We start from the raw sequence: 17111 nt of genomic DNA, 5'->3' as shown, positions 1-17111 counted from the left end.
CAGACAGTTTTCTGGGTCATGTGGCCAGCAGGACTAAACCGCTTCTTGTGCAAAGGGACGCTGTCGGCCAATTGGTGCCAAAGAAGGACAGAACTTTCTTTATATACGCTACAACAGCAGCAAGAATACTTATTGCAAAGTATTGGAAGACACAAGATTTACCCACTTTGGAAGAATGGCAGATGAAGATGATGGACTATATGGGATTGGCAGAAATGACTGGCAGAATCCGGGACCAGGGAGAAGAGGCGGTGGAAGAAGATTGGAAGAAATTTAAAGACTATCTACAGAAATATTGTAAAATTAATGAATGTTAGAATGATGTTGGATAGAAATTAAGTGGTTTCCAGCTGTAATGCTTTAAGAATATGGAAGAAGGGCATAAAAAGGTAAAAAAAAATAACTAAAATGGTGTTGGATTGGAAATAAGTGGTATTAGTAACAAAATTAATAAGAATATGCAAAAATGAATTGATAATGGATGAAAATACTGAGTTAAAAAATGTTAAGTTATAGAGATAAGATAAATGAAAGAGGGTAAGGATTTGCTGATTTGATTATTTAAACGGGAATACAAGAAGGGGAGGTGTGAGGAAGTCAAAGAAACAAGCAAATGAGTTTTAAATTATGAAAAAGAATTGTTTTTAATTTTTTGTACTTTTTTGTGTGTGTTTACTCTTATTTTTTTTCTTGCTTTTTTATTATGTGTTGTTGTATATTTGTTTTTTGTAAAATCTTAATAAATATTTCTTAAAAAAAAACAAAAACAAAGGGACGCTGTGACAGAAGCCCAGGGCCGAATTTAGGTTTGATGAGGCCCTAAGCTACTGAAGGGAATGGGGCCCTGTATATGTCCAGCTGTCCTTTGCCAACAACAAATTGTCACTGTTTTTTGTGTTGAATATATGCTATATATATGGTAATTTATGGACCTAATAGGAATCTAAAGCCATTTGCACATGTTGCCATGCAACCAGTCCATGCAGAATGTAGGCACCCTATACAGTGGTACCTCGGGTTACATACGTTTCGGGTTACAGACTCCGCTAACCCAGAAATAGTACCTCGGGTTAAGAATTTTGCTTCAGGAGGAGAACAGAAATTGTGTTCCAGCGGCGCGGCAGCAGCAGGAGGCCCCATTAGCTAAAGTGGTGCTTCCGCAGTCCCAGATTTACATACTGTATTAGTATGAATATTACTAGGTCTTTTATAATGTCAAGCTTAAAATTCCCTAAAATTCTGCCCCCTCAGTTTAGTGAGGGCATGGGGGCATGGACACACACAGAAAAAAGGCACTCTGCACATGCTCAGGCAGCTTTGCCCCAACATCATCATTTTAGAAAACATTATCTTTTTATTTAGAAGAATGAGCCCTCTACAGGACCTTAATGGGGGCTGTTATGTACTGAAGTTCTCACCCTGGGCCAGCAGGGGGATACTGTAGATAGTTATGCAAATGAAGGATCGAAAGTGACGTTCAGTGATTCAGCTCAGTGATTCAGCTCAGTTCAGAGGATGGCCGCATCTGGCTGTGCTCTGATGTCCATCGATCCCATCCTCGTCGCCAGTGTTAAGTTGTGGGCGAACATATCAGACGACACGGCGATTCTTCCAAAGCAGCTCTTTATTTGTAAGCTGGAACAGAACTAACTGAGGAGCTCAGTCAGCCTGCTTATATAGAGCTCCAGAACAATGTAACTGTTGCCATTTTCTAAAACTATCCAATCACTGAACGTCACTTTCAATCCTTCATTTGCATAACTATCTACAGTATCCCCCTGCTGGCCCAGGGTGAGAACTTCAGTACATAACAGGGGCTTTGCCACAAGGGAGTTCCTCTTGTTGTTACTATTGTTAACATTATGAAAAGCAGCCCTTATGTCATGAGGAAAATATTTATGATCAAGGTTATTTATGAGAACATTTCTATACCGATGTTCATAAAAGATATCGGAGCGGCTTGCAAAAGCCATACATACCCTTCAGTGCAGACCCAGGCCATCAAGCCCAAGGACATGGAGACGGTTGCATTTGGATCTGCTTGTACTCTTGGCACCTGCCCTGAACATCACTTGTCAGAAGGACGGGACATGGGCTTAACTCAGTGACTAGTAAATTAAAAGTATTTTACATTTCTGTTAGATCAGGACTCCCCTGTTTGGTGTATGTGCTTTTTCAGGGACTGAATAGTGTGAAAGATTATGTGTCATTGGGCGGCAGGGGGAAGTGTATGTGTCTGTATGAACTTATTTTTTTAGTTATTTTGTTAATATTGCTTCATAGCAGTGCTTTTTCGCCCTAGGGGTACTCAAGCGTATGCAATATTGGCACATTTTGTTCTAGAATAAAAGTTGTAATTGTGATATTTCACTTCTTTTTAGTTGCTGGTTTGCTAATAGTGTTTTTGTAGATTGTAATTGTTTTACTAATTTTCTAATTATATTTTATGAATTATGCTGTACTTGTGATGTTCAAATATATTGTTGTTCTTTACTGTTTGTAAGCCGCTTTGAGAAACATTTGAATGGAAAGCAGTATAGAAATACAATAAATCAATACCCATATAACAATTCAATAAAAACCATTCAAAAATGAGCTCAAACGTTCCACTAAAAATTACAGAACGTAAGCCTGGTGGCATTATTAGTATTATTAGTAGTGTTAAAACAACTATGCTTGCCATGAGGAAATGTGCACAAGAATAAGGGTGCTTTTATTATTATTATTATTTAAAAACCCTGTTTATCATGGGAAAAACAAGTCTATACAAGATAAAGTGTGCATTGTTGTTTATTAATTTAGAACACCCATTCTTGTAATGATGCAAAGAATGTGTGCAAGCTTAAATGTTTGATATTATTATTATGTACTTCAAAATTTATAAAATCTACAGTTGGGCAATACCTTTATTAGGATGAACCAAAATGTCCACAGGAGTGGCAAGCTTTCAGTTTTGCCAACAAACTTTTGTTTCATCTGACAACAAAGATAATATGCTTCTTGCTTCAGAAATACTGCTTTTACCTTATGAAAATTTAACTCATAGAATAACCAGTTGATTGAAACATGAGTAATTGATTTTAAGATTTATGGGTTCCATGCCTAATACTCTGCCTAGTTTTTGACCTCACAGTGAGGTTTACAACGAAACAAGAACCTGAACCCAGGACCAACACTGTCCATGCCGGTATACAAATTCATTTGTATGTGCATTGATGTGCCTTTCAAGTAGTCCATAGCCACATCTGTCACTTAACCTTTAAAGATGCATTATGTAGACATATACAAACATCTCCAACCCTCTTTTTTATTAGAAAAAAGCTATTTGTATTAGTGCAGAATTGCTGGTGAACGAATTCTGAGCTGACAAAGACCTTTTGGTATCAATATTTTGCTAAGGACACTGTTCCCAGGAACATCATTGCAAAGTGCTTGAAATGTCACCCCCCTGGCCCCCTGCAGATATTCACTTGCTGTTGTTCAAGCATCAGATAATCAGAGGAATCACAAATTGTAATAACACTGTAATCAATTTATCAGGCAACGTTAAAAGCAACCTATAATCTCAAATTACAGAATATTAGGTAGATATGCCATTGTTTTTTGTCGGCTAAAGAACGGAGAGAAAACTTTTAATTTCCCCAAATTTTATTAAAAAAAGATTCTGCTGAAAGATAAATTATTGCAAAGATGGAATCTTGCATCAGAACACTGAAAAGTGTTGTCACCTCAGGCTCTAGCCAATGGAAAAGCTCTTAGTTGCCTTAAAATGAGAGCGTAGGTGTGCTTCTCCTTGGGAACAAGTGAAACACAAACTGTCCCTTCATCATGTCAAGCTTAAAATGACTTCTAAAAAGCCACTTCAGAAAGAAGAGCTTTGCTAAATACACAATTTAATTTTGAAGCTCTTTTCTCCTTCTGCCTGCTGCTCTTTTTAATCATTGGTGAATTGTGTAAACTTGAAAGAGGTACAAGTTGTAATTTCCCTTCCCTCTAATCCCCCCCTCTGCTGTCAGAATTAAATGGAAGTTGGGAGCAATCCACCTGGCCCCTGAAGGTCACTTTATTCCACCTATTGCATCAGAACATTTACCTCTGAACATTTTTAAGGCTCTTATCTAGCTTGACAAAGAAGTGTACCGGTAATTTCACATCCAAAAGCACATGGACACACTCGACAAGCACCAACTATGAATAAAAGGGGGTGTTTAAAAATTCTCTAAATGCTTTTTTTTTTTTAAATCACAAAACAATTTTAAACTAAAGGAATGGCAAAAGTGTAGTTTGTGTTTGCCGAAATCTGAGATGACCTAAGCGACCGAGACAGGGTGGGAGTGATGAGAGCTGTAGATGATGTTGCCATGCTCTGACGATGCTGAAGTTTCTTTGCCAGCTCTATTAATGATAGGCAGGTGTTCACCCAGTTGTAGAGATACTCCATTGGAGCTGAGCGAAACTTCCACACGGCTTTTCTGTGTGCACCTAATTGAAATTAAAAAAAATCACAACATGCTAGTTGGCTTACATATTCCAGGTCTACCATTGCAAGATTCAGCAAAGATGTCTGGTGCTATCCCTTTGTGCAAATCCTCACTAAAATTAATCATTGGTGTACCCATAGTTTTATGACCATGATGTTTCACTTGACTGATTTCCACTTTTGACTGTGACCTCATGCGCTCCTTCCAGTTCTGCTCTTCAGGACCTTGTGGGAAAGAATGATTCCTGGGACTTGCTGGTGCATGCACAAAACCTTGTGTACGAACATTTAGATCCCATTTAGTGAGTTTCTCATCAACAACTACCTGGAATGAACATTATGGTGGATTGTTGAGTTGTTGGTTGGGGCTCTCGCATGGATTATGGTTGCACATTAAATCAGCTGCTAACAGCATTATGCATTAAGGTCTGTATAGTTGGGATGCAGTCTCAAAATGAGTTTTCCTTAAATGTGGCTAGAGTTTGAAAGCTATGGCACTCCTAATTTACAGCTGCATCATGACTTGAGTCGGTATGCCCACCAGCAGGTGGAAAAGCCAGACTGGGAGAAAAGCATGGCTTTGGTTCTTAAATCGAAAATATAGTGAATGTTTTCAGTCACATTTGAAGTTCAGAACAAAGTTAGGTGTATGAACAAAAGGTAGAATGAAATCTGAATCCAAAGCATAATGTTAAAGCACATTTGAAGCACATCCAATCCCCTCAAAGAATTATGGGCACTGTAGATTGTTAAGTGTTGCTGGGAACCCAGTGAGGGGTAAACTACGATGCTCAGAATTCATTGGGGGAGGAAAAATGCTTCAAATGTGCTTTGGAAATAAAGTGTATATACCCAGCTCAATTGTAGCAGTGGAAGAGCAAGCCTTGAATACAGAGAGCCATGAATATAGTATACAGTGGCTTTTGTGTGAACTAGGAATTAAGTTTTAAGTTTCCCTTTCTGTTCTGTGCAGCCTGCACAGAGTTTCCCTTCTGTTTTGTTTGCTGCTCTGTTGTCCCAACTAGGCACAGCTAGCTTACAGAATTAACTGCTACAAGATGTGGTCACTACAGCCATTAACTTCGATAGTTTTCAAACTCATGGAAGATAAGACTACCATTGGAAACTAGCCATGATGGCAGTGCTCTCTACTGTCATAGGCTTGCCATTTGTCCAGAATTGCCTGGACATAGCTGGTATTGTCCTTGTAAACAGCATCCGGACAGAAAATGATGAAATGTTTAGGAATATCCAGATGTACGGCAGACCATGTCGGCAGTGTTGATTATCACAATTTTTTTTTAGCTCAACAACTTTTGATGTTCACTTTTTGAAATAAGGCAACCCTATACTGAACAGCAGCGGGAGAGAACTATGATCCCCATGTCCTGTTTGTAGACGTCCTATAGGTGTCCATTTGCCCAGGGTGGGAAATCGGATGTTGGACTATATAGACCTTTGACTTCATCCAGCAGAGTTCTTATGTCAATCCCATCAGGCAGTTCCACAATTATGTAAAATATAATACACTTACCATGGAGGCAATTGTACAGAGTCTCTGGTCGAACCTCCACATAGGCAGCAGTTGGGTCAAAGTAGCAAATGTTTTCAATAAGTTCTCCATCAATTTTCTGTAGTGCAAGTAACATAAATGTTAGAAGGTTTATGAGAAAAACATGAAGAGTGGCTGGGAAATCTGGGCTTCATGCTTTTTCAGGATTCTCACCTCTATGCAACAATTCCAGTCCTCAACCTCCTGCGTACCAGCCCACTGGGGGTACAAAATCAGCAGTGCACACTTAAGTATTGTATGCACTAGGCTGGGTGGCTTCTCAAAGGACCTTATTTCACTGAAGGAAGAGAAAGGGTCGAGATTCCAGATGCAATTCTGTAACTCCTGCAGCATGAATCGGTAGAAGAGGACTCCCCCACGCCTCCAGTCCCCCACATACTCTGCCTCTGGAATGACAAGCCAACATTTGAATAATTAGCCTTTAAGTAAAGGGGGCAGGGAGGGGTAGCTGCCCCCCATCAATAAAAATCAATAGAAATACATAGCTAACTGAGGTTCTGCCCCCCCCAACAAAAGGCCTGCCCCTCCTAACAAAAATCCTGGCTACACCCACGTTTAAGGCTATAGAAACACTGGGAGCTGCTTTATACCAAGTTGGACCATTGGTATAATTTAGCTCAGTGTTTTCTGCACTTACTGGCAACAGCTGTCCCAAGTTTCTCTCGCCCTACCTGGAGATACTGTTGGGGATTAAACCTGGGATTTTCTGCATGCAAAGCAGACACTATAGCACTGAGCTGTGTAGAGGCACAGATCTGCTTAGATGGTGGCCTTATATGACTTCAGACCATACCCTGGGAAACAAAGTGAAGCATCTCCAGAGCAAACTGCCAATCTACATAGATGCTCTGAGTACCTAGGGAACCATTCCTATAGGAACTTTGAATCATTTTATGTTATTTTAAATTCTGCTTGGAATATATGTAAGAAGAACACACTTGCACTGTCCACAGACTTGCCGTTTTTAACTTGTTGGCTCACAATGGATACAGTACCCTGATGCAAAATTAAAACAGCTCTACAGTTGCACACTCTTGCTTTGAGATTGTAAAACATGTTTCAAGGCTTGAGTCCATTGATCAGCTCCAGAATCTTTGGGTTAAGATGTTGTAAAGTAAAAAAAAAAAAAAAAAGATAGGGTCCCAAGCATGTGCATAGTACATTTTCTTCACCATTAATAAACCACAGCTTGTCTCCATGCATCTGAAATTAGCAAATAGGACTTCCAGGTCTCAGAAGATGAAATTTTCTGGTAGCCCTACCTCTCTTTTTAGAAATTAACTAAAGCAAATTTTGTTATCGGTGGTGCTGGAAGTTTTATTCCAATAATCTTAATCCCACAGTTTCAACCAGCAATATAGCCAAGTCTGTCCGACTTCCTGTCCCTGCTCCCATTTTCTTTGAATATGCTCTGGAGACAATCTTGAATCTTTTTGACTACCACCAGCACCAGTAGATTTTTTCTGCTATCTAAGGTGCACAATACCCAAGACGTAGAATGGCTCTTTCTCTCCAGAATCCTCTTTCAGGATCTCACAAACGGCAGTCTGTATTGTCCTCAGCATCTTCTGCAGGTCTCTGTGCTCACAGGTTGGTAGCTTTTGGCGGCTTCCAAGGTTGACGTCAAACACTGCAATGGCCTGGCCCATCTGATTCCTCAGAGGAACTGCGATACGATGTTCTTCAAACACAAACGTGGTAACCACCACTGAACAGTCTATGCACTTGAACAGGTAATCTCTAAAACAAAAGAGATGACCAATGATAATATCACAGACTACATCATTGTGTCTGCTCCTGCATCAATTGCTAGATGAAGCCACGAGGACATAAGAAGAGCATTGCTGGATCAGGCCAAAGGCCCATGTAGTCCAACATCCTTTGCTCTCAGTGACCAAACAGATACTGAACTCAAGTGTAACAGCCCAGTCCACACTTGTGATTTATGAGAGCTGGTATCTTGCCTCTGACACTGGAGGCAGAACACAGCCACTGTGGCTAGTAGCCAAGGATAGCCTTATCCTCCATTAATTTGTCTAATCTTCTTTTAAGCCATCAAAGTTAGTGACCATCATTACATCTCAAAGCAAATTCTATAGTGTGAATAAATACTTTCTTTTGTCTGTCCTAAATCTTAGAACCTTAAGCTTCATTTGATGCCCCCAGTGGTTTCTAGTATTATGAGAGGGATAAAAATCTCTCCCGTGTTACTTCCCCAACAAGCAGGTTCATTGGGTGACCCGACTGAGGTCCTGGACTTTGAAGGACAAAAACTTTCTTCCCACTTTCTGCACACCATGCATAATTTTATACACGTTTATCATGTCCCCCTTTCACTCGTCTTTTTTCTAAATTAAAAATTCTCAAATGTTGCAATCTTTGCTCATAGTTGCTCCAACCCACAATCATTTTGGTTGCCATTTTATGAACATTTCCCAGCTCTACAATATCCTTTGCTCCAGCCAACCTACTGTTGTAGAAGCTGTTTGACACAAACCTAAAGTCAATGTTGAGTATACAAAGCTTGTTGTATGGTACTTTCTGCCTTGCAATCTAGGAAGGGTGGCAGGTGAGCACTCTTGGGATGTGTTCATGCTCCTGTTTCCTCTGAATCCAGTGTGCTGTTTAGGGAAGTGGCGTGCACACACAATACATATTGGCCACAATACATATTGTTAGCCACAATACATATTGTTGGCATCAGTTTGTCTCAGGAGACAATGGAGGAGTGTGGTGTGGCTGTAGAGACCGATATGAGACATGTTACATGTTTAATGAAATACTGCACTTTGATGTGTTTTTCACCAAACCAGCTTCAATCCAAATTGGTGGGGGGGGTGTGTGACATTGCTGTATGGTGATGTGTACACAGCCCTAGCGTCCCCACTGTAACTTCCTCTCCCACCATGGTACAATCTGCAGTGAGACTTGGCCAGCTGCACTAGGCTGCAAGTTAAGAACAATTTCCTTTGTAGAATTTAACAAAAAGCAGGGGACTCCAAAGGCATGCAGACAACTCTTTGGCTAAGTTCAACCACTTTGGAAAGCTGCATTGAACAGGTAAGCCTGTGGAGTTGTGGTTAAGAAAATTAAGAGTATTTGATAAGAACTGAAGTAACAATGTGGTTTACTTTGGAAGTGAGTATGTTGCCTCTCGAGAAAGCCAGGGAAGTCTTCTTAGCTTCCAAACCACAACTTCATTACTCCAAAGGAGACTATTGAAGTCCATGCAACCCAACAGCAACCCCAAATACTAAGCCCAGGATGTGGAAGCGAGTGCCATGAAATGGGCTGATTTTTGGCGCGGAAACCAGTGGGGGAGCCATGGACAAAGAAGCCCAATTTCCCTCAAACCAGTAATCAAATGGAGACAGAGCCCCATGTTCATACAGAGTTTCATCTGACAACACCCACAACAAGGGCCTCTAGCATGCTTTGGCATCCAGATTGCAACCAGTATGTTTATAATGTCGCAGGAAACTCCCCCCCAATCATTCAGTTTGTACAAACTTCACACACACACACACACACACACACACACACACACACACTCTACATACGCTACGCTTCTGTTATAAATTCATAAAAAATCAACCATACATCAGATCTGCACTGTTCCACTTTTATTTTACTCCATGAAGGAAGGACTACAAAATGGGGAAGGTGTGATACAGGCCAGCCATAATCCCTTGAGCATACCAGCACATACACAGGAGGCCCTGCCCAGTTGCTATGCCAACCCTGATGGTCCTAGACAGAAGACCATCAAGATCACAAAGAACTTGCATATGGGAGTGGATTCAGCATGGACTGGAACAAAGGACAATGATCAGCTCTTCCCTCTGGAGGCAGGAAACGGCAAGCTCCCCTTTGTCACCTGGAAAGTACTCATGGGGAGGGGGGAAAGGAGGAACCAACCAGGTGACAGGACACTCAGGTTACCACCACAACTCCTCCCCCAACCCCTCCTTTTTGTGATGTAGTTGTGATGTAGTCTTAGGGGTGTAGTTTGGGGGATTAGTAACTAATAAAAGTTGGGTCTTCTTTTGTTCTGGGCTTCCATTTTGCTTCATCTTGTTGTGGGTGGGAGTCCTGTTGCGACAGTATTCAATAAAGGCCAAGCCTACAGGCTGCTGTTTTGCTCCAAGTTATCCTGGTTGGTGTCTTTGTTTTTGTCCAAGGGAGCCCTCGGATTTTTCCGTTAACAATAAGCAGACGACAATCTAGATTCTCCAAACAAATGTATACTGTGCTTTTCACCAATATTATCAGGGACCAGAAGTTAGAGGTGGGGACTCTGGAGCTGAAAGGGAAGGGAGTACAGGGCCAGCCCCAGGGGTGCTGCTACCAGAAGAATATGTGGGGCCAGTGTCCCCTCCCCACCACAAATGAAGGATGTGTTACTGCCATCTTCTGATTCAGAGGTCTCCACTGTGGAAGACCCTAGACGACCTGAGCCTCCCCTGCTTCGTCGCAGTAGGAAACTGCTGGGAAAAGGCTACATTTTGCAGCTCTGGATGTGCCAACCATCAGGCTGCACCTGCTGCTATTACTATACAAAAGGGCTCAGTTTCAGCTTGTTCCTTCAGAGTTTTGTGCTTCCCAGAGTCTGGCCTGAACCTTGTCCTCTCTTACATCCTGGCTGCACCTCACCTCACAGCAAGGCAGGCAAAATAGAGTGGCTGGGGAGGCTTACACTTCCATGTGTGCTGCATTCATGAGGCAATCATGCATGCGCCTCTGTGTGGCTGGAAACTTTTAAGAACCCACCACATGGTGGCTAATTGCATCATTAATGTAACATATAATTAGGCCCTTTATATTGTAAATCATTTTGAGCTGCCATGGCAAAAAAAGGGACCAATACATTTAAAACAATGATGATAATAAAGCTCACCTGAATATGTTATCTCTTCTTCTGACCACAGGACCTGGAGGGAGATGGACCTCCAGCGGCTCATTCTGATCTGCAGTCATTACTTTACGCAAGGTATAGTCATGCATCTTGAAAAGAGAAAGTGCAAAGAGCTTGCCAGGTGGGAAACACCTCAAGAATAGATGTGTAAATATTTTGGGAGGGGAGAAAGACTAAAAAATTATGAGGGACAGTACAGATTATTGGCCAGTGAATCATATGAAGCTAACTTTGCCAGGTCAGACTGTTTGCTCACCTAGCCCAGTACTGTGCACTCTGATTGGCAGCAGCTTTCCAGGGTCCCAAGCAGAAATGCCAGGGATGGAACCTGGAGCTTTCTGCATACATATAAATAGGGGTAAGGGAATCTGTCGATTTTGGTTTCTCTCAGTTTCTCATTTCTTCAGTTCTCTACATTTCCACATCAGCTTGCATTTAAAAAAGAGTTTATGAAAATTCATAAGTATTTACCATACTATTCCATGTATAAGACTAGGTTTTTTTACTTTAAAATTATGTGGAAAACTGTGAGTCATCTTATACACAGGGCAATCTTCCCCCTATTTTCTTAAATTGGAATCCTAAAAATAGGGGGTGTCTTAAACATGGGGGCATCCTATACATGGAAAAATACGGTAAGTACAAATTTATCCTAATACACATATTTTCTATGCAATTTTGCTTAATGTACACGTTTTTGCAAAGCATTCCCCCCAAATATAATGCATTTGTGTGTGCTATTTCCATTAATATAGACATTTTTATGTACAGTTTGCATATTCATCCTTGTACACATCACTTAGTTGGAAAGCTGCACTGCAAAATTAAGAGGAGTGAGAATTTCAAATGATGGCTGCTTTTCGGTTTTGCATTGTTTCAAAAAGTGCAAACTGGGTAAGTTTGTGTTTAAATGCTAACTGAATGCTAGTGTTTGAACAGAGCAGAACCAGATTTAGTTTGTTCGTAAGAATATGTTTCACTGGAACTGGGGTGGGAGAACAATAAACTGCCTCTCACAGAAGCCAGGGCCACAGGCTCTAGTCTAATATGCTACAACATGAGAATGGCCAAGTGAGAAGCCAACATGAGAATGGCCAAAGGCTCACCACCTGCTAAGTTGTGAGAGCATTTGCTAAGTGCCGCAAAATGTTGAGCCCTTATGCCAGCCTTGGATACTGTCAATGAGGGCTCAGCTTGTCATTGGGTTATGACAAGAGGCTGGGCGTGATAGAAGTTGTAGTCTAGAATATCTGGAGGGCACTAGGTTGCTGCCAAAAGCATGATACCATCTTGATATCAAAGGATGCTTCTTGCAAAGTAATAATTTAATCTTCAGTCCCTTGAAGAAGAGTTAAGTAATGCATCAGCTCCACCTGCTGATAGCCTAAGGACTAACCACAGAAGACCTTTGCATCAACTCTACATTTTATTTTATTTTTGCAGAAAGCCTTTGGTAGGACCATCAGACACAATGGAGATGTTTCTTGTACTTCTTTTCAAGACTTTTGTTTAAAAGTTTTCAGGAGAAGTGCATGTTGCCATGACTTCAAGCTGCATTTCATAATGCAAAGAGGAGCAACAACAGTTAAGATGATATCTGAAGAAGTGTGCATGCACACGAAAGCTCATACCAACACCAAATTTAGTTGGTCTCTAAGGTGCTACTGGAAGGATTTTTTTAATTTTGTATCGACTACGGCAGACCAACATGGCTACCAACCTGTAGTTAAGATGAAGTTCCTCTAGTCAGGAACCTTGGAGTCTAGCAACAGATGGGAGTATAACCGATTAACCACCCCAGCCTGCAGTTCACTGTATTAAACTCAACTCCACCCCTGAGTTAAGAAGCTAGTGCTGATGGTGTAATCTACATCCAGTGTGGCACCACAGTGACATACCCTGCATTTTTAAAAGCCACAGAATGGGCAAGATGACGTTTACTTTCTGATTTGTTTTCTTGGTCTCTGTTCTCGGGAAGTCTACCACCCTGGATATTCTGTATGCTGAAGAGAAGACCCGGGGTGATAAACATGTAGAGACAGGGTGTGGAACAGACTTGGAAGGCCTCCTATGCCTAATACAGCACTGTCACAGGCAGAAATTTAGCAGGTGAAGCTTTTTCCTAACGTGAAGATCAATGCCACAGGACCTGGGGTGGGTGTGGATTTTATCCGCTAAATGACTGCCTGTCAAGTACAGTACAGTGGTACCTTGGGTTACTGTGATGGGATGGTGAGCTGCTTGTGCGTAAAATCCTGATCCCTCAGAGTTTGGCTAAGTTCCCAAACCTCTGTCTGTGATGGAGCTCCTTAAGCATGGCTCCATCAATCGCTCGTTGAATCGGACAGTGGGCGTTTACGGAACTTCTTCCAGCATAAAAGCTCCTTAACGGAAACGCGTCTTCTGGACTCTCGGCGTGACAGTTTCCGCCGAGGAGTGGGTGTCCCTACGGGAGGTCCTGAAACCTCCCCACTGTTCTCGCTTGAAGTGTCTCTGAGCCCTCCCTCCGACTCACTTTCCCTTGGAACTCCACTTCTCCCCCTGCTGGTCCCCTCCTCCGCTGAGTGGTCTCTCTCACCCTCCATGAGCCCTTTCACCTCCTTCGTCTCAGATGACAGTTCCCTGACAGTTACATACACTTCAGGTTACATACGCTTCAGGTTACAGACTCCGCAAATCCAGAAATAGTGCTTCAGGTTAAGAACTTTGCTTCAGGATGAGAACAGAAATTGTGCTCCGGCGGCGCAACGGCAGCAGGAGGCCCCATTAGGTAAAGTGGTTCTTCAGGTTAAGAACAGTTTCAGGTTAAGTACGGACCTCCAGAACGAATTAAGTACTTAACCCGAGGTACCACTGTAATTGTTAGAGGCACCAGAGCCCACCACAGCCCTCTGGTGGTGTATGGGGGTAAGGTTGAGATTGTACCATTTGTTAGAAAAACGGTTCAGGAAGGGCTGTAACTTAGTGATGAAGCATCTGTTTCCCTGGAGAAGGTCCCAGTTATAATTTCTAGCATCTCCACATAGACCTGGGAATGTCTCAAACCCTGGAGAGCCGCTGCCAGTCTGTGTAGTTAATGCTGAGACAGATGGACCAATGGTCTGAATCAGGATGAAGCAGCTCCCTATGTTCCTAAAAGAAAAAGACTGGGGGAAAAATATGAATAGAAAAGTCCCACCCCCTTTTTGTGCTTTTCCTAAGTGCTCCACATACTTTATCTCAGTCCTCTTTGCAATTGCTAGCATATTACCCTGTCCTCGCCAGGCTCCATGAAGTATGTAGTGATGGTTTGAAGGTGCGACACACGGGTGAAGAGCCATCCCAGAGCCGTGATGATGACCTGCATGATACTTTCCTTGGTGCGGATGTGGTGGTAGGCTATGCTGAATGTGTTTGCAATCCCCTAGAGGATGAACACATGTTACAATTTGTTTGGGAACAATGTAAAATTTTAAAGCAGGAACGTTATCAAACTAAGCATATCAAAGGGGCTTTTGAAGCAGAGGACTCCTATAGGCAACGCCACTGCAATCACATACTCCAGAGGAATGAACATTGTTCACAGAATCCAGCCAGGCCCCAGTGGCGTAGCGTGGGGGGTGCAGGGGGGGCCGGCCGCACCGGGCGCAACATCTGGGGGTTAGGGGGCGCAAATCCATGGGTTAGGGTTAGGGTTAGGGTTAGGGGGCGCAAATTACTTGACTTGCCCCGGGTGCTGACAACCCACGCTACGCCACTGCCAGGCCCTCATGCAGTGACTGTGGCTGTCCCCTTGCAGCCTCCCTGCTGCCCTCACCTGATAGAAACGGATTTCGTGGGGCACAAAGATGGTTTTCTCGTTCTTGTCCTGGAGAGTGTCCAGACCAAGAACACCAAAGACTCTTCTTCGGATATCCTCAAGCGGCAGCACCAAGAAGGAGCCCTTCCTCTCTTCCAGGGGGCGATCCTGGTTCCAGAAGTGGATGTTTCCATGCAGCTGAACTCTGGGGACATGGATTGGCTTGTCATCTAGTGCTGCTGCAAAGCTAAGTGAAAAAAGTGAGCAGAAAAGAGGAAGAGGAGAAGCTTTCAGGAGTCAAGTGCCTAGGTAGAAAACATCATAGCAGCAGGCATGGACAGGAACACTCCCAACATTCTCATCTCAGGAAAAAGCAATTTGTTAGGGGAAATGGGTCTCGTCAGAAGAGGTCATAAGAAACCCATCACTGAGAGTGCAAAATCAATTGCCTTCATATTTCCCATGTAATGGAGAGTGAATTTACACCTTCATTTTGCTGCTGTGGCACTTCCTTTCTCTTGCTTGCGTCCCTTGCTTAACCTCGAGATGAAAATGAGTCTTGTTTCTGTTTGTAGTTATTCTTCTTCTGGGAAGTTTACCCAGCATGGTTGAACGCGTCTACCTTGACCCCCAGGTTGATTTCTTGTGCATTTTGCATGAGAACTATGGATAGGTTGATTTGTCAGTTTTGGTTTCTCTCCATTTCTATTTTTTTTCCAGTCTTAAATTCAGTTCTCCACACTTCCACATCAGTTTGCAATTTTTTACTATAAAAAAGGCCTCATGAAAACTCATCTCCTAGTATACACATGTTTGTATCCAATGTTGCCTAATATGTACAAGTTTGCAATCAATTTCCCCTAATATAGTACATCGTGTATGTTACTTTTACTAATATATGCATTTTTATGCACACTTTACCATAGTACAGGTATATATACACATGTTTTACACTTTCATTGCAAAATTCAGAGAAGTGCACATTTCAAACCATGGCTGCATTTCAGGTCTTGATTTGCTTTGGAAACTCCAAACTAGGTAGGTTCACCTTTGAATGTGAACCAGTCCCTGTCCCTAAGGATGACTCACAATTGGCATTAAATAATTTTGCTCTACTTTATCATTTATGATTTTTGAGGAAGACTTGGGAGGGAGGAGTCTTTTTGCTCTCTGATATCTTTTCTGTTCTCAAGAAGTGATGTTTCTGTATTCACAGTGGAAAGCGCAATAAGACACTTTCCTCTTGCCTACAGAGGGTTAATGCTGTTTCTCTTATGCAACCCTCTGTTCTGACAATAGGTGCTGCTAATTGTCTCTTAAAGAATTTGCGATTGTTTCCTAACTTTCACTTACAGATCCTACATGTTAAAATGCAGAACCAAAAATGCATGCTATGCTAAACACAGAAATATAATCACCCATACTGAATGTGCAGTCTTTCCCACACTTAAGCCTAATTTTATTTCAGAAGCAAATGATCACCCAAGAAAAGGAAACAGCTTTGTGGGTGTTTTTCTTACCTGACTCCTTCCATATCCATGAAAAGTGATTGGTTTAGGACATACGGAGCATCATCCTCTGTGCATGCTACATAGTGTAGGAGAACATCTCCTCGCTCTGGGGAACCCAAGTTATATTCCAAAAGGGCGATATAAGCACTGATCTTCTTGGTGTCTCCATGGGCATCTGTGTCCTGCAGATGAAAGGCAGACGCCTCAGCCAGTCATCTTTATACACATGCCCCATGCTCCTGGCTAGCCCTCATTTACATGGAACTCATTCTGTTTCTCCCCAAGTCTGCATGCTTATTCATTTGGAACAATTTCATAGGCATGCAAGTCCCACTGCTTTTTGTGGTATTCATCATACAACTGCAGAGTTGGAAGGGATCCCGGGGGGCATCTAGTTCAGCCCCTGCACTACAGGAATCTCAACTGGATCATACATGACAGATGGCCATCCAACCTGTGCTTAAAAACCTGTATGTTGCAAGTTGAGGTTCTGACAAGATGTCAGCAGGTGAATGACACTGGGGACTATTCCACAATTCAATAGAATTGTTAAGAGGGTCAAAACCTAACCTCTTGTAATAAGCCAATCATAGCAAGTCCCGCCCTCTGGGGCAACAGGGAATATGTGTTTGCTCTTTTCTACGTGACACAGCTCTTCAAGTACCGTATTTCAACAGCACTATCATAATCTACCTCAGTTTTCTCCAGGCCAAGCATAGTCCACTTCCTTCAGACTTCTTTTCACAAGACTTACTGTCCAAATGTCCATCTTTATTACCCTCCTCTGTTTGTGTTTTGTCTACATCCTTCTTAGAATTGCTGACCCCATAACTGGGCACAGAACTCAGTTGTTT

General features: G+C 42.2%; 1 protein-coding gene and 1 long non-coding RNA gene across 6 annotated transcripts in view; both read right to left on the bottom strand.

The window, feature by feature from the left end:
- Positions 1–17111, bottom strand: part of LOC310750210 — a 185299-nt gene that overhangs the window by 43660 nt on the left and 124528 nt on the right. The gene's annotated exons all lie outside the window — the stretch shown is intronic.
- The window catches only part of EFCAB5 (EF-hand calcium binding domain 5), a 45345-nt gene continuing 31864 nt past the window's right edge, over positions 3631–17111 (bottom strand). For all 5 annotated transcript variants that reach the window (XM_083587427.1, XM_083587428.1, XM_083587426.1 and 2 more), the window contains 8 exons: positions 16267–16439; positions 14765–14993; positions 14219–14371; positions 10951–11057; positions 7540–7793; positions 6207–6439; positions 6015–6111; positions 3631–4482 (listed from right to left, as the gene is read on the bottom strand). In XM_083587427.1, the coding sequence (XP_083443553.1) occupies positions 4256–4482; positions 6015–6111; positions 6207–6439; positions 7540–7793; positions 10951–11057; positions 14219–14371; positions 14765–14993; positions 16267–16439 (1473 nt within the window). In that variant the 3' untranslated portion in view covers positions 3631–4255. The remainder of the gene's footprint in view (positions 4483–6014; positions 6112–6206; positions 6440–7539; positions 7794–10950; positions 11058–14218; positions 14372–14764; positions 14994–16266; positions 16440–17111) is intronic.

This window comes from Podarcis filfolensis (assembly GCF_964270895.1).
Source record: "Podarcis filfolensis genome assembly, chromosome: 15".
NCBI classification, from domain to species: Eukaryota; Metazoa; Chordata; class Lepidosauria; order Squamata; family Lacertidae; genus Podarcis; species Podarcis filfolensis.
The sequence above is the reverse complement of the archived record's forward strand: the minus strand, read 5'-3'. Positions and strand labels throughout refer to the sequence as shown.